At 40.9% G+C, this 19749-nt stretch overlaps 1 protein-coding gene across 4 annotated transcripts in view; it reads left to right on the top strand.

Annotated features, from left to right (window-relative positions):
* Positions 1-19749, top strand: part of LOC148341379 (uncharacterized) — a 126444-nt gene that overhangs the window by 56557 nt on the left and 50138 nt on the right. For 3 of the 4 annotated variants that reach the window (XM_088288294.1, XM_088288296.1, XM_088288297.1), the window contains 2 exons: positions 10944-11041; positions 14679-14761. In XM_088288294.1, coding sequence (XP_088144420.1) covers positions 10944-11041; positions 14679-14712 — 132 coding nt within the window. In that variant the 3' untranslated portion in view covers positions 14713-14761. Of the gene's footprint in view, positions 1-10943; positions 11042-11590; positions 11674-14678; positions 14762-19749 lie in introns of all 4 variants that reach the window. The other variant, XM_088288295.1, reaches the window with a different exon arrangement.

Below are 19749 nucleotides of genomic sequence, written 5' to 3'. Positions count from 1 at the left end.
AGAGGAGGTGGGCGGGGGGGGGAGGCGCGCTTATCAATGTATCCGAGTCCTGACGATGTTCCGTTTGATTGAATTTCCTTTGACACTCCTCCGCCGGTTCCTGTTTGGATCCCCGAGCGTCCAAGATTTGTTTCCCTCCTTCACGCGTTGGCGGGTTATTTGATCAGCTTTGTTAACTCACATCAAATAACGTTGGTGAAATGTTAAAAGGCTGCCAGTGGCCTACATAGGCGCCTCCGCCAGTAATTTGCTGCGGTAGACCAGAGCTGTGTTTTTTTTCTTTCTTTTTTCATTTTACAGTCAGAACTTTGATTTTTAAGGACATTCTTTTGCATCAATTTCGCTGCCAATCAACCGTGTTCGGTTTTGATTCCAGTGAAGCAAGACATCAAAGGAGAATCAGTCAAAAATTTAAAGAGGTTCTGGTCTGTTTTCAAACCCGATAGATGTGAAGAGAACAATCCATTGATTTGCTTTACAGAAGCGTGACCTCCGGTAACCCCAAGTTCAGTTCTTTTATGGATGCCGTCAAATTGTTGCATCCGGAGCTGGCACTACTTGAAACCACCTCGTGAGATTAGCACACAGTTTGGCTAAGGATCTGTGGAATTTATCAATAAAGCTGTCGGACTTCTATTAACCTGGCCGGGTGTGCTTTGGCATTAATCAGCTCCCAGGAATCAATCTGGGACTCGGAAGCTGCCAGTCGACGCGTTGACCGGAGCAAGGTTGGCCAAACTCTGGCCTGCACAAGACGCAATCATTCCACACATCATCCCGAGAGCCGACCAGGTTGGAGAATGGATGACGTCCTGGAGTGGAGGGACTTTCCGTCACGGTCTCGATGCGCTGTGGCTGCCGGTAATTATGGATAGTGGTTGAGGCCATCCGTCAGGGACAAGCGGCGGACAGATTGATACCAGCGCCGAAGCCCGCTCCTGTTATTTTCATCCCCTCTCCCGCACTTAAGCTCCTCAGGATGTGATTTGGGAAATGTCGTGCCCACTCATCCATCAATTTCTCGCTTGTTTGGTTCCTGGTGGGAAGTCGCGGCGCAACCCCCCCGCACGTGTGCGACTGGGTGCCAAAATTCCAAGCGCCCTTTCTCGCAGAGAGCCACAGTAATTCACGAAAAGTTTCTTTCGCACAGAACCCAGCGAAGCGAGACTTTGCCGTGTCTGTGAGCGCCTCGACATCTTGCGGTTCCATAATTGGATTCGCGGCGACGTCTCGGCGTGAGACGTCTTGTTTACCGATACAATTCCGTTGCAGATGGTCACCGTTACTGTTTGAAACTTGAATTATGGTCGTATTTGACTGTTTGTTGTGTAGTCCGAACCAGCGCCGCTGAAGCCGAATCACGGCCTTTGCAGGGAACATTTAAAATGTAGATTAAAGGGAAAGGTTGTCACTGACGATGATGCAAGAGGAGCGTGGGAGGTGAATAATGACTTTGGTTTAATTAGGAAATAATAACCACTCGCAATTTCCTTTACTTAATTACAATCAGCACACTGGCATGTTAATGACTGCCCCCCTCCCCCTCCTCCATCTCTCATCGGGTGGCTTTAGCCCGAGTTCACATCTGTCCGCCGCGCTATAAGCCTCTTACCTGTCCGAAACCTGAGAACCAATTTGAAAAAGTCGCAAGTCAGAATCGCGGCTTTGGCAGCGTTTTGACGAGCAAATGAGCGCTTCGCCCATCTGCTTACGACCGCCCCGGCGCAGCTGTTTGGGTGCTCAACAGTCGCCACGGCAACAGGTCGCAGCCACGATGTGAGGGCGGGGTGTTTGCGGAGCGGGATTAGTCTCATCTTCTGATTCAAAGTTCTTTTCAGTTTTGATGAGATGCTTGTTTACCTAATTTACGACGCACGTTTGGTCCCGGAGTATTAATTTCCGCGGCCGGCGCTTTCCTGGCACGGGCCTCGCCGGCTCGCCGTGCTCCTTTCCCACTGTCGAACGTCCTTTCTGTCCTTGTCACGACTGCCGGATTGATGACTCCGACAATTATAAGCCAGTCAATCAGTGGCTCGCGCTTGAGATGCATCTCATGAATATTGAACGTGCGTTCCAGCCACGGCGTTAAAGCCGCTTTGCTCGGCTGAATTGTTGTGACACCATATGTCATTTGTCACACCCATGTGCGGTATTTGGCTTTTTGACGTCTCTTCTTCTTTCGGGACTCTGCCGCTCTACGAAGGGAGGTCATAAAAAAAAAAAAAAAATGTGTTATCCCATCTGTCAAACAAGTATTGGCTTGCGAATTTCGGATTGCTTGATGGACAAGCGCAGTTCATACTCGCCGCTACCTGCTGCCTGTATCGATTCAATAATGATTACCTCTGCCAAGGACGTCAACGTCCGTCTATGAAGACATCAGAAAATGTTTCGAGGGAAAACTTCAGATTTTCCTGTCTGGCGCGGCGAGCGTATCGACTCAATCGTTGAAGAAGATAAGATTTGACGACGACGACGTCAAATCCATACTCATCGATATCAACCACGTCGGACCGTACCTGTTGATTTGATATGCTTGTTGTCAGACGCGTCCTTCGAGAATTACTTCCATCCGACATTTATTGCTATCGGAAACTTTTCGTGATGAATTTTACACTGTAAACGAATGGCAGTTTTGTTTTCAAGCTCCAAGACTTTTATTTAGCGCTATTTGCATCGCATTAGTATGGAAGCGCACTCTCCGCGGAAAGCGCCGTCAGCGCTCGCAAGGCTCGGTGAAAGATTGCCTTTAAGCGCTTGAGTGGGGGGAAATAAAATAAAATGTGTGAATGTCGTGATGCCCCCTCGCATTTTTCATTTCATTTAGCACCTCACTCTTTTGCGGTGGCTTTAAATCCAAATGTGCGCTCGCAGAAGCGGTGCTACGTATCAATACCAGACTGGTCATCTCACCTGGAAAGGAGCTAAATGGAACCGAAGGGCTTATTTTTTCCCTTTTTTAAAATTTTTTTTTTATTTATTGAGTGTATATATTTTTTCCCCCTAGCAAGCCGAGCCAGTGCAGGAATCCGCTTCATGAAATCTGCATTTAGATTGAACACGAGTGGAATCCTCCGTGTAAGCCCTCAAATGCTCGTCTTGCGCCGCTAAACTGCATTCTTGATGGTGTTTGGCTGCTCGAGCGCCAAATGAGGGAAGTCGGATGATGATGTCAGGTGTAGTCGGAAGAGTCCGCGGAGGCGAGTGCTTGGTGTCGGATGCGCCGGTCAGCAAAAGTGGTTTTTAATAGGCCTGACCAAGGAAAAGTTGTTTTTCCAATCGCACTTTGCCAACATAGCACTTTAATCACAAAAACAAGCTCAGATTTATTTATTTATTTTTTTTTTTTGGAGCTGTCTTTGTACTCTGTTCGTTCTGCACTGTAGCATCTGTGAATGCGTGTTATTATTTTAGGTCTGGAATAATGGCAGTGCAGATCATTTTGTGATCGTGAGTCTTCCATTGGTCCACGTTCTCCCAAGCCAGAGACTTGAGTGTCATAAATTATGGAGTTCCTTCTTCCCACCCTTCACGCGCTTAGCTTCTTCCCCGAGTCGACTTATGCAATCAACGTTCCGCTGACTGACTAATGATGCATTATGAAGCAGCTCCACGATAGCTACTACTAGTATCTGCCGCTCTTGCCTCATTAATAAAAGAAAAACAAGCACACATTGGCAATTAATGTATAGAAACCATTTTGGTTTTGATTATGCTAATCCGCCGTGATCGCCGGCGATGAAATTACATGCGTGTTGTTTAAATGCTGCTAATCAATAACGGAGACGCGGCGTTCAGAATCCGCCCATGCGCCCCTCCGGTCGTCGCGCGGCAAAGTCGCCCGTCATTCATTTTCATTAAGTTCAATAAGCGAAGCCGACATCTGCTGTATTAAAAATGGAATTATCAGAATACATAAATATGTAATTGCCGCCAGGTGCATAATTGATGCGCGCTAATGCAAAATGTGGAAGGTATGAACCTCCACTTAGCAGGCGCGTGCCACGTGAACAATAGGTGGGCTCCGGAGTGATAATCGAGCCGGCATGTGATTCCCGGGCTTGGGAAAATGTTAATCACACAAGACTGATCCTTCATTAGCCGCCTCATCCATAAAAGGCGCCGTTGAGGGATAGCCCCGGCACTACACCTTGCACATCTTCCCTGTCGCGGGGATTTGAGAGAAATGACCTCACCTGGCGAGCGAAATGGTGACGCAGGCACGCGCCGGGCTAAAAACGTAATTACCTTTAGGGTGATGAATACGTTAGCTGATGCGCGACGCATCGCGTGGCGGCTGAGCGGCGATGTTTCCATGTGTCTTAGCCACCGAGCGCCGGCTGCCTTTCAATGAATCATCCCTTTCATTCAACTAATATCACGCCACGCATATGATGGAGTCAGGGAAGCGTGCATGTTTGAGTACTCTATAGGAAGCTATCTTTCAGCCGTCGGACCGTTTCCTGTCCTTCATCGCTGGGAGTTTTCCGGCACAATCCGTGGAGCCAGTCAGCAGGCCAGCGAGCTGCGACGTATCAGGCCGCGTTATCCAGAAATTCCCCATCTATCCCCCAAGGCTCAGCTCATTTTTCATCAGGTGACATATCCCCAACACGGTTTGCTCCGAATTGTATCTGTGCACTCGGCGATGGGCATAATATTGATATGGCGATGTATATTGCGATATCTGATTATTGCAACTGCCGCTGTCTGTTTGCGAGTGAGTTGCTTTTCCTCCTCCATGTCTGCTGCGCTTATCCTCACTTGCGATGGGATATTCCTTTCGACTGGCTAATTACCATCTAACAAACGTACGCACGCATTTATTTACGTCTATATGTGTCGTATTGTAGCTCAGCACATCAATATGGAGCTGTCGGCACACGCTCGATGATTTCTTATTTTTCCGCGCATTGATCGCCTTGATGAAAGTGCGTCCACGTCTGTGCTACATGCAAGTTTATTCGCCAGTGTGAGTGCGTAGTGTCGTCTGTCTGATTGACAGCTCGTCGCCTCCCGAGGCAGAAAATCGATGGCCTTCCTTGCCCCCACCTTTACACTGACTGCTGTCTTTCCCACACTTGATTTATTGTCATGCTAATTTCCTCACTGTGGCGTTATCAGCCTCCGGAGCGGGGTCAGCGCCGGCGGCCGTCTTTGACCAGTCTAGACGAAAGCCTCGAGATCTTAAGATGGCATACTTTTCTATTTTCCTGCGTTGTGCCAACAATCGGATTCAAGTTAGAACGTTAAGACTTTGGCTGCCAGGATGTCCGCGGAAATTTTTTTAACTGTCGTCAAATAATGAACTCTCAGCTGACAGTGAAAGAGTTAAATTTTTTTTCCATGAGGACATCAACGCTTTTAAAGTGGACTCTTTGAGGCGCTCCCTCCTCCTCGTCGTCTTCCCTTGTGTCAGTCTTACAGCACGTCTGATGTACGTGGCTGACACATGACAATCTCATTTCCATCCAGGCGTGTTTCCTCGCTATCAGGCGGCGGGGCTTTGCCCTGCAATTGCTATAAGTGTCACATTAAATCCCAGCCGGCGAGGCGGGAATGGCAGGGTGACAGAGCAGCCCATTCACCGGCGTCATTATCTCCACGGTTGACACCCTCGGATAGAAACGCGCCGCCGTCGCGTAGCTTTTAGCTAGCCGTGATCCTCGCCGCGTCCCCAAGCACTGACACTCGGTGAGATTCGCTCGACGGCTTTCAAGTGACGCCGGCTTCGGTGCTTGACAGCGGTGACGGCGACGGTCGCGCCGACTCTGATTAATCAAGTCAAAATGATGATGAGTTTGCCTGCGGCGCTGACGATCAATACCGGCGGCCTCGCTACGGTTGATGCGTCAAATTTAGGCTTAGAAGGACGCCCCGTCACAAACAAGGTCAAATCTACCGGTTAGGCGCATGCCCGGCCAGCAGGGGGTGCTATAATCACTTTTTTTCTAAGGCTATTTTAACCAATCAGACACCTGGTTCGGGACTCACGGAATTGCAAATAGGGGGGGATTTGTAAGTGGTCCAAGTCTATTGAGTTCTGTCGAAAAACCAAAATCTTTTTTGGGTCCTTCATCGATACCGCATATCGTAACCTAAAGTAAAGCCAATACCGCTCGTGACTTTTACATCTGCCATATGAAGGGAGGCTCGTAAATCGCATTACAAACTCAACAATGTGTGGCACTCAACAAAAATAAATAAATAAATAAATAAAAATAAAATCCCACCTCTTCCCCGAATAGCCAAACTTCAAGCACGAGTCGGAAGACAATTACCCCGAGGAGTGCGTCCCCCCCCTCCCCCCCCTTTTTCATTTTGCGTTGAGCTGGTGAGATTTTGGCGGGGTGCCAGCAAATAAGAGGAAAGCTCGTCCAATTACGGCACGGCTGAATAGCTTTGGAAGGCCTCATGACGGCGACGCTGGCGCCGCGGCTTGTTTGAATGGAAGTGCTGGCAGAAAAGGGGAAAATGAATTATTGATTGTAATTACACAGGTCTGCGATTCCATTCACTGCTGTGTGTGTGTGTGTGTGTGTGTGTGTGTGTGTGTCACCTGTTTATGGGATGTGCTTCGCTCATGCCTGAAGTTGTTAACACGGACTATTTAGTTTGTGCCACATCTCAGGAATTTGGGAATGAAATGCCTTAATAGGGCGCTGATATACTGAATCGCCCAAAGGCAGAATCTAGAGCACCAAATTGGAGCCCACGCAAGCCTGAAAATAATCCACGTGGCATCTTCCCCCCCAAAAAAAAAAATGGGAACTGTAATAAAATAAAAAGGGAAATGTTTGGAATTGTCCTTAGCGCATTGGTGTCCAAGAACAATTTGGGTCTACGTTAAATCCCTAAAAAGTTTCAAGACCACTTGAGAATTCCAAAATAATTGCCCCCCTTTTTCCCGCAAAACTTCTTAAAAGCCGAAACACTTTTCTTCCCCTTCCTTGTCTGGTCCTGTTGTAATATGTAGCACAATGTCATGAATATTTCACTCCGACACAATTCCCATCCCAACGTTCCCCGTTGTTCCGGAATGCAGTCATTATACAAATAAGCCACGACGGTGTTTAACGCTGATTTGCATGCCTCTCAAAAAAGTTCCCGCTGACAAACTTGCCAGATGTTACACAATCTTCCATTCCAAATGATAATTGCGTTAAATATACGAGACAAGGACTCCGCGGAATTGTGTTTCGAGTGCACACATTCAAAACTACCATCGTTAAACACACTTTAAAAAAAAAACAGGACACTCTCGTTGTGAATACTGATGAGACGTGCACATTCCAGCAATGCTTCGCACTCTTTTACAACTTCTCATCTTTTGGGACTTGCTTTTGAAACCTGGATAAAAATAAGAGCGCGCAAAAAAAAAAAAAAAAAAGCAACGGAGTCAATATTGTCATCATGTGCCTTTGAGACTTCCTCTCTTCACCCCTCGAAAAAAATTAAGATTTTCCTTTCAACTTCATAGATGGATTTTTGCTAGCGTAAGCGTCTTGTGCTGTGTTGGTCTTTCACCTTTAATAAAAAAAAAAAAAAAATCATGACGAGGACACAAAGGCATTTTTGACTGATATTGACCCGATTTAAAAAAAAAAAAAAAAAATTTAAAAAAAAAACACCCGTTGGAACTCGGTCTGCGAGCTTCCATATAAACAACAAACGCAACAATCGAAAACATCTGTTGGTGAAATCTGGCGATTAACAAGAATAGAGCCCCAAAAGTAATCGAAAACAACATCACCTTCTGGAACAAAAAAACAAGCCGATATGAGAAAGACAAACAAAAGACAGCAACACCTGTGGCATTCGTGCCGGATGCGTTGTGTTCTAAAGCGCAGCCGGCAGTGGATGTGATGCGGCCGCAGCAATATTGTCGCATTCCCCGAGAAGATGAGGATGAAGGCGGCCATTATTTTCCATGGCGTACATGTTGAATTTTGCCGAATTGGCTTTATGTTGTCAGATTGAACGCCTCCTTATTGTTTCTCCATCATCTTTTGGACACCTCCATTCCCCGGAGAGAGAGATTGTGTATTGTGTGTATTAAAAGAAGATTAACCCCCCCCCCCCCCCCCCCCCCAATCCCTCCCCGCCTTGACCGAGATACACACACACACACAAATACAAAATCCCCTTTTCCTGTCTTTCCTTCTCCCCCCCAAAAAATTCAATCTTGGTCACTGGCAGGCAGCAGCCATTTTTTTTTAACACCCGCCGCTGTGGAATTTATTAAGCGTCAGGATGGCTGCTATCTGTCCCAGTTTCACGTTATTGACGGATTTGCCGCTTTTATTTGTCTGTTCTTACGTCTGTCTACTCATGTGACAATAACGGCTGAGTGATGGACTCCAGCGGGTCTGTTTGGAGTGAGGGTGACGACGGGGCTTGAGGAAATTGATTTTAAAGTTTGCGTGGGTGATTGGGATGGGTAGAAATGTTTGGATTAAAAATTCATTTGAAATTAATCAGGATTTTCACATGAAATAATGTACATACGATTTGGTTTCTGTCCAACAAAAAACATCCAGATTTGGCCATTTAGTTTATTTATTTATTTTTTTATTTGTGGGGGGCTGGAAAGCAAAGGTTTTTCAATCGAAATATTTTTTATTTGCGCCGAAACAGAGAAAATACATTTAAGTGATTTTTGAGCTCACAATTTAAAAAAAAAATAAAATAAAAAATTAAAATCTATAAAAAAATATATATATTTATATATTTTTTATTTATTAATTTTTTTTTTTAAATGCCCAATTTTATTTTGGGTTAAAACTTAAACAGGAAATAGACAGAAATAAAAAATATATATTTTGCAAGTTCTTTATTTTTATTAAAAAATTCAAAATAATAAAACATATATAAAGATAGTCAATTAAATTGTCTCATTATCATTATTTTTATTTAAACGTAAATTTAAAAAAAATCATATATTAAATTACATTCAGAAATATTTGAAAAGAACATTCTTTAAAATAATAATTTTGTGTAATAAAAATGTCAATTTTCTTTTTTTTTAAGTCAACTTTGAGGTCACCAGAAAATAAAAGATGATTCCATTTATGTCTAATTAACCACCAATACATGTTGCGCCACCCCACGCACAGTCAGACATGTTTAATGCATCTGCCAAGTGTGCTCTCAGCCGTCCAGGTGCTGACGAGCGTACAGTACATCGCCCGTAATGCATTCACCGTCCAATCGGCAACAGCGGCCCCATATGTGCACATTGACTCGTTAGGTAAGCAGCGTTCCCGCAGATGTTTGAAATTAAAATACACTCATGTCCTCTGAGGGCCCAACATCTGCGGGGAAGCAAAAACTGCGCTCAAATGAGTTTGACAGCTGCGGAACGTCAATTCCGAAAGTATCATGAAAGGCTGGCCCGTTGTTGGTTGAAGCAGGCCGTAACGCGTGAATGAACAGGTCACTTGTGTGTAGGCGTGACGCACTTGGAGTGCCGCTGAGGCTCACGCGGGGCGCGGGCAGATGAAACGAGGTGCGAGGGAGTGAGGCGAAGAATTGAATGAGGGTGTTGAAAGCCAGATGAAAAGAAGCCGGCCGAGTGAGTCGAGTCGCTGGAAAACAGGCACGAAAATGCCCGGGAACAAAAAAAAAAAAAAAAAATGAAAACCAACAGGGAGCATCTGACAGATGAGATGGATGGAAAGAAACTTGAAGACGCTGCGCCGATCATTTCCCACGGGCGCGTCGCGTCACGTCCACATCTACTGGTGCTAATGGGAATTCCTCAAAGACGCGGCGGAAAGGCGTTCGTCCTCGCAGACCAAAATCAGGGGAAATATATTTGTCCCCAAAGTCCAAAAACGTTGTTTGTTCCATCACATCAGCGCCGAATGTCGTTATCGTCATCAAATTATATTGCTACTCCAACAGAAGATGCTTGTTGTCATGGTGATGCTTCCAAAGTCGATTTTCAAACCAGTCTTTTTTATTAAATTAAGGTTTCAAGTCAGTCTTGAGGTTCGATCTTACCGTTTCAAATTATTGGTTACAACGTTTGAAAGTTGGCGTTGAAGACATGGTTAGGCTACGTTAAAGTTTCAGAGAATGCTTCAAGCCAAGTTGGGGTTTCAAATCCGGCTTCCAAAGACCGAAATGAGGTCAGGCAGCACGGCACGCCACCTCAAGCGTCATTTTTTTGGTCCTCACAATTTTCCCGTCATGAAGTTGTCATGGAGATGCGCTAAGCGCCGCTGTCATCTCTGCTGTTGCCGTGGCGGCCCAATCGTTGGATTGACACACCGACGTCACGGCTGACATGACGGGACAAGTGACGGGTGACGCCGATCGCGCCAACGCACACACTCGCGTGAGTGTAGCTCCATCACACGGGAGCGTTTTTCCGAAGCCGCCTTTTTTTCCACGGCCCATTTGCTCCCGCCTTTCCAGGAGCGACAACGGCGGATTTTTCTTCGAGGCGAACGGCAGACAAGCGCAGGCGCAAAATTGGGTTGAAATGATATCAGCCTTGACTTGCTCTCGGAAGAGCTCTGACATTTGGAGCGTGTCTGGCGGGGTACTCGGCGCAGAGCTGAGTCACGCCCTTATTTGGACGCGCTCCTGGCAGAAGGTGTCCCCCCCCCCCCCCCCCCAGAGTGAGTGTGAGCTGACGCAGCTCATGGATGTCATGTTTTGTGCGATATGAAGTTCAAGAGGTTGAAGACGTGATGAGGGTTTCAAACCTGGTTCAGAGTTTCAAACAAATATTACGATATCAAGTTTGGGTTTCAAGTCTGAGTTGTCAAGGTTTCAAGTCTCAAGTTTCAGAGTTGCTTTCATCCACGGTTCTCCTAGCAGGAGGAGAGTGCGAGAAAGAGATGAAAAAGTAGTATTATTTAAAAAAATGAACATGTATGGTAAGGCATTTTTAAAAAAGACAAGAAAAAGTGACCATGTATATGACTTGACAGGTTGGTCACGCCTTCATCGAACATCAGCTGATAAAGACGAGTCACAAGACAAAGAAACACGCTGAAGAAGAGGAAAGACTGTCGCAGAAACATGTCTGGTAACAAAACAACCTAAGACAACATTGTCTGTTAGAAACAAAGCAGTGAATACATAGAAGTAAGTCGTTTAAAAAAAACAACCATGTACAGTAAGGCTTTTTTTATTTAAAAAAAAAAAAAACGACCATGTATAGTGAGGCTTTTTTTTTTATTAAAAAAAAAACGACCATGTAAAGTAAGGCTTTTTTTGCTAAAAAAAAAAAAAAATTACCATGGATAGTAAGGCTTTTTATTTTTTATTAAAAAAAAACGACCATGTAAAGTAAGGCTTTTTTTGCTAAAAAAAAAAAAAAATTACCATGTATAGTAAGGCTTTTTTATTTTTTATAAAAAAAAAACGACCATGTAAAGTAAGGCTTTTTTTGCTAAAGAAAAAATAAAATACTATGTATAGTAAGGCGTTTTTTATTAAAAAAACGACTGCAGTCGAAAAAATCACACTTTCTAAAATGCCACTCTCACATTATATATATATGAGATTTTCACAACTCATGTTTCTCTCTCATGTCGGTTGCAATCGGTATTCCTCGCTCACTCCCATCTCACAGGTCCGACTCCAAGGGCAGCTGGTCCCAAAGTTGATTCTCGTCTGGAAGGTTGATTCCCGTCTGGTTCCGTGGCTTAGCCCAAGGTTTGGCATCCTCCTGCAATCGTGTATAGTAAGGCTTTTTATTGAAAAAAAAGACCATGTATAGTAAGGCGTTTTTTGTGGAAAAAAACGACCATGTAAGGCATTTTTTTGTGGAAAAAAACGACCATGTATAGTCAGGCATTTTTTGTGAAAAAAAAAACGACCATGTATAGTAAGGCGTTTTTTGTGAAAAAAAAAAAAACGACCATGTAAGGCATTTTTGTGTGGAAAAAAACGACCATGTATAGTAAGGCATTTTTTACCTTAAAAAAACGACCATGTATATAGTAAGGCATTTTTTGCCTTAAAAAAACGACCATGTATAGTAAGGCGTTTTTTTGCCTAAAAAAAACGAACATGTATAGTAAGGCATTTTTTGTGAGAAAAAACGCCCATGTATAATAAGGCATTTTTTGTCGAAAAAAACCACCATGAATAGTAAGCCGTTTTTTTGTGAAAAAAAAAAAAAAACTACCATGTATAGTAAGGCGTTTTTTTGTGAAAAAAACGACCATGTATCGTAAGGCATTTTTTGTCGAAAAAAACAACCATGTATAGTAAGGCATTTTATGTCTAAAAAAAACGACCATGTATAGTAAGGCATTTTATGTCTAAAAAAACGACCATGTATTGTAAGGCGTTTTTTGCCCCAACAAAACGACCATGTATAGGAAGGCGTTTTTTGCCTAAAAAAACGACCATGTATTGTAAGGCGTTTTTGCCCCCAAAAAAACGACCATGTATAGTAAGGCGTTTTTTGCCTAAAAAAACGACCATGTATTGTAAGGCGTTTTTTGCCCCAACAAAACGACCATGTATAGGAAGGCGTTTTTTGCCTAAAAAAACGACCATGTATAGTAAGGCGTTTTTTGCCTAAAAAAACGACCATGTATAGTATGGCGTTTTTTTCCCCCCAAAAAACGACCATGTATAGTAAGGCGTTTTTTGCCTAAAAAAAACGACCATGTATAGTAAGGCGTTTTTTACCTTAAAAAAACGACCATGTATAGTAAGGCGTTTTTACCTTAAAAAAACGACCATGTATAGTATGGCGTTTTTTTCCCCCAAAAAAACGACCACGTATAGTAAGGCGTTTTTTGCCTAAAAAAGACCATGTATAGTATGGCGTTTTTTTCCCCCAAAAAAACGACCATGTATAGTAAGGCGTTTTTTGCCTAAAAAAAAACGACCAAGTATAGTAAGGCGTTTTTTACCTTAAAAAAACGACCATGTATAGTAAGGCGTTTTTGCCTAAAAAAAAACGACCATGTATAGTATGGCGTTTTTTTCCCCCAAAAAAACGACCACGTATAGTAAGGCGTTTTTTGCCTAAAAAAGACCATGTATAGTATGGCGTTTTTTTCCCCCAAAAAAACGACCATGTATAGTAAGGCGTTTTTTGCCTAAAAAAAAACGACCAAGTATAGTAAGGCGTTTTTTGCCTAAAAAAACGACCATGTATAGTAAAGCGTTTTTTATTAAAAAAACGACCATGTATAGTAAGGCGTTTTTTGCCTAAAAAAAAAACGACCAAGTATAGTAAGGCGTTTTTTGCCTAAAAAAACGACCAAGTATAGTAAGGCGTTTTTTGCCTAAAAAAACGACCATGTATAGTAATGCGTTTTTTGCCTCAAAAACGACCATGTATAGTAAGGCGTTTTTTTCCCCCAAAAAAACGACCATGTATATATAGTAAGGCGTTTTTTGCCGAAAAAAAACAACCAAGTATAGTAAGGCGTTTTCTGTGAAAAAAACGACCATGTATTGTTAGGCGTTTTTTGCCTAAAAAAACGACCATGTATAGTAAGGCGTTTTTTGCCTAAAAAAACGACCATGTATAGTAAGGCGTTTTTTTCCCCCAAAAAAACGACCATGTATATATAGTAAGGCGTTTTTTGCCTAAAAAAAACGACCAAGTATAGTAAGGCGTTTTCTGTGAAAAAAACGACCATGTATTGTAAGGCGTTTTTTGCCTAAAAAAACGACCATGTATAGTAAGGCGTTTTTTGCCTCAAAAACGACCAAGTATAGTAAGGTGTTTTCTGTGAAAAAAACGACCATGTATTGTAAGGCGTTTTTTGCCTAAAAAAAACGACCAAGTATAGTAAGGTGTTTTCTGTGAAAAAAACGACCATGTATTGTAAGGCGTTTTTTGCCTAAAAAAAACGACCAAGTATAGTAAGGCGTTTTTTGCCTAAAAAAAACGACCAAGTATAGTAAGGCGTTTTCTGTGGAAAAAAACGACCATGTATTGTAAGGCGTTTTTTGCCTAAAAAAACGACCATGTATAGTAAGGCGTTTTTTGCCTCAAAAACGACCATGTATAGTAAGGCGTTTTTTGCCTCAAAAACGACCATGTATAGTAAGGCGTTTTTTGCCTAAAAAAAAAGACCATGTATAGTAAGGCGTTTTTTGCCTAAAAAAAAACGACCACGTATAGTAAGGCGTTTTTTGTGAAAAAACGACCATGTATAGTAAGGCGTTTTTTACCTTAAAAAAACTAACATGTATAGTAAGGCGTCTTTTGCCGAAAAAAAACGACCATGTATAGTAAGGCGTTTTTTGTGAAAAAAAAAAACGACCATGTATAGTAAGGCGTTTTTTGAGAAAAAACGCCCATGTATAGTAAGGCGTTTTTTGCCTAAAAAAAACGACCAAGTATAGTAAGGCGTTTTTTGCCTAAAAAAACGACCATGTATAGTAAAGCGTTTTTTATTAAAAAAACGACCATGTATAGTAAGGCGTTTTTTGCCTAAAAAAAAAACGACCAAGTATAGTAAGGCGTTTTTTGCCTAAAAAAACGACCAAGTATAGTAAGGCGTTTTTTGCCTAAAAAAACGACCATGTATAGTAAGGCGTTTTTTATTAAAAAAACGACTGCAGTCGAAAAAATCACACTTTCTAAAATGCCACTCTCACATTATATATATATGAGATTTTCACAACTCATGTTTCTCTCTCATGTCGGTTGCAATCGGTATTCCTCGCTCACTCCCATCTCACAGGTCCGACTCCAAGGGCAGCTGGTCCCAAAGTTGATTCTCGTCTGGAAGGTTGATTCCCGTCTGGTTCCGTGGCTTAGCCCAAGGTTTGGCATCCTCCTGCAATCGTGTATAGTAAGGCTTTTTATTGAAAAAAAAGACCATGTATAGTAAGGCGTTTTTTGTGGAAAAAAACGACCATGTAAGGCATTTTTTTGTGGAAAAAAACGACCATGTATAGTCAGGCATTTTTTGTGAAAAAAAAAACGACCATGTATAGTAAGGCGTTTTTTGTGAAAAAAAAAAAAAACGACCATGTAAGGCATTTTTGTGTGGAAAAAAACGACCATGTATAGTAAGGCATTTTTTACCTTAAAAAAACGACCATGTATATAGTAAGGCATTTTTTGCCTTAAAAAAACGACCATGTATAGTAAGGCGTTTTTTTGCCTAAAAAAAACGAACATGTATAGTAAGGCATTTTTTGTGAGAAAAAACGCCCATGTATAATAAGGCATTTTTTGTCGAAAAAAACCACCATGAATAGTAAGCCGTTTTTTTGTGAAAAAAAAAAAAAAACTACCATGTATAGTAAGGCGTTTTTTTGTGAAAAAAACGACCATGTATCGTAAGGCATTTTTTGTCGAAAAAAACAACCATGTATAGTAAGGCATTTTATGTCTAAAAAAAACGACCATGTATAGTAAGGCATTTTATGTCTAAAAAAACGACCATGTATTGTAAGGCGTTTTTTGCCCCAACAAAACGACCATGTATAGGAAGGCGTTTTTTGCCTAAAAAAACGACCATGTATTGTAAGGCGTTTTTGCCCCCAAAAAAACGACCATGTATAGTAAGGCGTTTTTTGCCTAAAAAAACGACCATGTATTGTAAGGCGTTTTTTGCCCCAACAAAACGACCATGTATAGGAAGGCGTTTTTTGCCTAAAAAAACGACCATGTATAGTAAGGCGTTTTTTGCCTAAAAAAACGACCATGTATAGTATGGCGTTTTTTTCCCCCCAAAAAACGACCATGTATAGTAAGGCGTTTTTTGCCTAAAAAAAACGACCATGTATAGTAAGGCGTTTTTTACCTTAAAAAAACGACCATGTATAGTAAGGCGTTTTTACCTTAAAAAAACGACCATGTATAGTATGGCGTTTTTTTCCCCCAAAAAAACGACCACGTATAGTAAGGCGTTTTTTGCCTAAAAAAGACCATGTATAGTATGGCGTTTTTTTCCCCCAAAAAAACGACCATGTATAGTAAGGCGTTTTTTGCATAAAAAAAAACGACCAAGTATAGTAAGGCGTTTTTTACCTTAAAAAAACGACCATGTATAGTAAGGCGTTTTTGCCTAAAAAAAAACGACCATGTATAGTATGGCGTTTTTTTCCCCCAAAAAAACGACCACGTATAGTAAGGCGTTTTTTGCCTAAAAAAGACCATGTATAGTATGGCGTTTTTTTCCCCCAAAAAAACGACCATGTATAGTAAGGCGTTTTTTGCCTAAAAAAAAACGACCAAGTATAGTAAGGCGTTTTTTGCCTAAAAAAACGACCATGTATAGTAAAGCGTTTTTTGCCCTAAAAAAACGACCATGTATAGTAAGGCGTTTTTTGCCTAAAAAAAAAACGACCAAGTATAGTAAGGCGTTTTTTGCCTAAAAAAACGACCATGTATAGTAAGGCGTTTTTTGCCTAAAAAAACGACCATGTATAGTAATGCGTTTTTTGCCTCAAAAACGACCATGTATAGTAAGGCGTTTTTTTCCCCCAAAAAAACGACCATGTATATATAGTAAGGCGTTTTTTGCCGAAAAAAAACAACCAAGTATAGTAAGGCGTTTTCTGTGAAAAAAACGACCATGTATTGTTAGGCGTTTTTTGCCTAAAAAAACGACCATGTATAGTAAGGCGTTTTTTGCCTAAAAAAACGACCATGTATAGTAAGGCGTTTTTTCCCCCCAAAAAAACGACCATGTATATATAGTAAGGCGTTTTTTGCCTAAAAAAAACGACCAAGTATAGTAAGGCGTTTTCTGTGAAAAAAACGACCATGTATTGTAAGGCGTTTTTTGCCTAAAAAAACGACCATGTATAGTAAGGCGTTTTTTGCCTCAAAAACGACCAAGTATAGTAAGGTGTTTTCTGTGAAAAAAACGACCATGTATTGAAAGGCGTTTTTTGCCTAAAAAAAACGACCAAGTATAGTAAGGTGTTTTCTGTGAAAAAAACGACCATGTATTGTAAGGCGTTTTTTGCCTAAAAAAAACGACCAAGTATAGTAAGGCGTTTTTTGCCTAAAAAAAACGACCAAGTATAGTAAGGCGTTTTCTGTGGAAAAAAACGACCATGTATTGTAAGGCGTTTTTTGCCTAAAAAAACGACCATGTATAGTAAGGCGTTTTTTGCCTCAAAAACGACCATGTATAGTAAGGCGTTTTTTGCCTCAAAAACGACCATGTATAGTAAGGCGTTTTTTGCCTAAAAAAAAAGACCATGTATAGTAAGGCGTTTTTTGCCTAAAAAAAAACGACCACGTATAGTAAGGCGTTTTTTACCTTAAAAAAACTAACATGTATAGTAAGGCGTCTTTTGCCGAAAAAAAACGACCATGTATAGTAAGGCGTTTTTTGTGAAAAAAAAAAACGACCATGTATAGTAAGGCGTTTTTTGAGAAAAAACGCCCATGTATAGTAAGGCGTTTTTTGCCTAAAAAAAACGACCATGTGTATAGTAAGGCGTTTTTTGCCTAAAAAAACGACCATGTATAGTAAGGCGTTTTTTGCCTAAAAAAAAGACCATGTATAGTAAGGCGTTTTTGCCCCCAAAAAAACGACCATGTATAGTAAGGCGTTTTTTGCCTCAAAAACGACCATGTATAGTAAGGCGTTTTTTACCTTAAAAAAAAGACCATGTATAGTAAGGCATTTTTTGCCTCAAAAACGACCATGTATAGTAAGGTGTTTTTTGCCCAAAAAAAAAGACCATGTATAGTAAGGCGTTTTTTACCTTAAAAAAACGACCATGTATAGTAAGGCGTTTTTTGCCTAAAAAAAAAGACCATGTATAGTAAGGCGTTTTTTACCTTAAAAAAACGACCATGTATAGTAAGGCGTTTTTTGCCTCAAAAACGACCATGTATAGTAAGGCGTTTTTTGCCTAAAAAAACGACCATGTATAGTAAGGCATTTTTTGCCTAAAAAAACGACCATGTATAAGTAAGGCGTTTTTTGCCTTAAAAAAACGACCATGAATAGTAAGGCGTTTTTTCCCCAAAAAAACGACCATGTATAGTAAGGCGTTTTTTGCCTTAAAAAAACGACCATGAATAGTAAGGCGTTTTTTCCCCAAAAAAACAACCATGTATAGTAAGGCGTTTTTTGCCTAAAAAAAGACCATGTATAGTAAGGCGTTTTTTGCCTAAAAAAAAGACCATATATAGTAAGGCGTTTTTTGCCTAAAAAAACGACCATGTATAGTAAGGCATTTTTTGCCTAAAAAAAAGACCATGTATAGTAAGGCATTTTTTGCCTAAAAAAAAGACCATGTATAGTAAGGCGTTTTTTACCTTAAAAAAACGACCATTATAGTAAGGCGTTTTTTGCCCCAACAAAACAACCATGGATAGTAAGGCGTTTTTTACCTTAAAAAAACGACCATTATAGTAAGGCGTTTTTTGCCCCAACAAAACAACCATGGATAGTAAGGCGTTTTTTGCCTAAAAAAAAGACCATGTATAGTAAGGCATTTTTTGCCTAAAAAAACGACCATGCATAGTAAGGCGTTTTTTGCCTAAAAAAAAGACCATGTATAGTAAGGCGTTTTTTGCCTAAAAAAAACGACCAAGTATAGTAAGGCGTTTTCTGTGAAAAAAACGACCATGTATTGTAAGGCGTTTTTTGCCTAAAAAAACGACCATGTATAGTAAGGCGTTTTTTGCCTCAAAAACGACCATGTATAGTAAGGCGTTTTTTGCCTAAAAAAAAACGACCAAGTATAGTAAGGTGTTTTCTGTGAAAAAAACGACCATGTATTGTAAGGCGTTTTTTGCCCAAAAAAAACGACCATGTATAGTAAGGCGTTTTTTGCCTAAAAAAAACGACCAAGTATAGTAAGGCGTTTTCTGTGGAAAAAAACGACCATGTATTGTAAGGCGTTTTTTTCCTAAAAAAACGACCATGTATAGTAAGGCGTTTTTTGCCTAAAAAAACGACCATGTATAGTAAGGCGTTTTTTGCCTCAAAAACGACCATGTATAGTAAGGCGTTTTTTGCCTAAAAAACGACCATGTATAGTAAGGCGTTTTTTGCCTAAAAAAAAAGACCATGTATAGTAAGGCGTTTTTTGCCTAAAAAAAAACGACCACGTATAGTAAGGCGTTTTTTACCTTAAAAAAACGAACATGTATAGTAAGGCGTTTTTTGCCGAAAAAAAACGACCATGTATAGTAAGGCGTTTTTTGTGAAAAAAAAAAACGACCATGTATAGTAAGGCGTTTTTTGAGAAAAAACGCCCATGTATAGTAAGGCGTTTTTTGCCTAAAAAAACGACCATGTATAGTAAGGCGTTTTTTGCCTAAAAAAAAGACCATGTATAGTAAGGCGTTTTTGCCCCAAAAAAAACGACCATGTATAGTAAGGCGTTTTTTGCCTAAAAAACGACCATGTATAGTAAGGCGTTTTTTGCCTAAAAAAAAAGACCATGTATAGTAAGGCGTTTTTTGCCTAAAAAAAAACGACCACGTATAGTAAGGCGTTTTTTACCTTAAAAAAACGAACATGTATAGTAAGGCGTTTTTTGCCGAAAAAAAACGACCATGTATAGTAAGGCGTTTTTTGTGAAAAAAAAAAACGACCATGTATAGTAAGGCGTTTTTTGAGAAAAAACGCCCATGTATAGTAAGGCGTTTTTTGCCTAAAAAAACGACCATGTATAGTAAGGCGTTTTTTGCCTAAAAAAAAGACCATGTATAGTAAGGCGTTTTTGCCCCAAAAAAAACGACCATGTATAGTAAGGCGTTTTTTGCCTCAAAAACGACCATGTATAGTAAGGCGTTTTTTACCTTAAAAAAAAGACCATGTATAGTAA

Source organism: Idiotropiscis lumnitzeri, chromosome 2, assembly GCF_059441095.1.
Source record: "Idiotropiscis lumnitzeri isolate Australia: NSW breed Sydney's pygmy pipehorse chromosome 2, RoL_Ilum_1.0, whole genome shotgun sequence".
Classification (NCBI taxonomy): domain Eukaryota; kingdom Metazoa; phylum Chordata; class Actinopteri; order Syngnathiformes; family Syngnathidae; genus Idiotropiscis; species Idiotropiscis lumnitzeri.
This window is presented reverse-complemented; position numbering and strand designations above follow the sequence as displayed.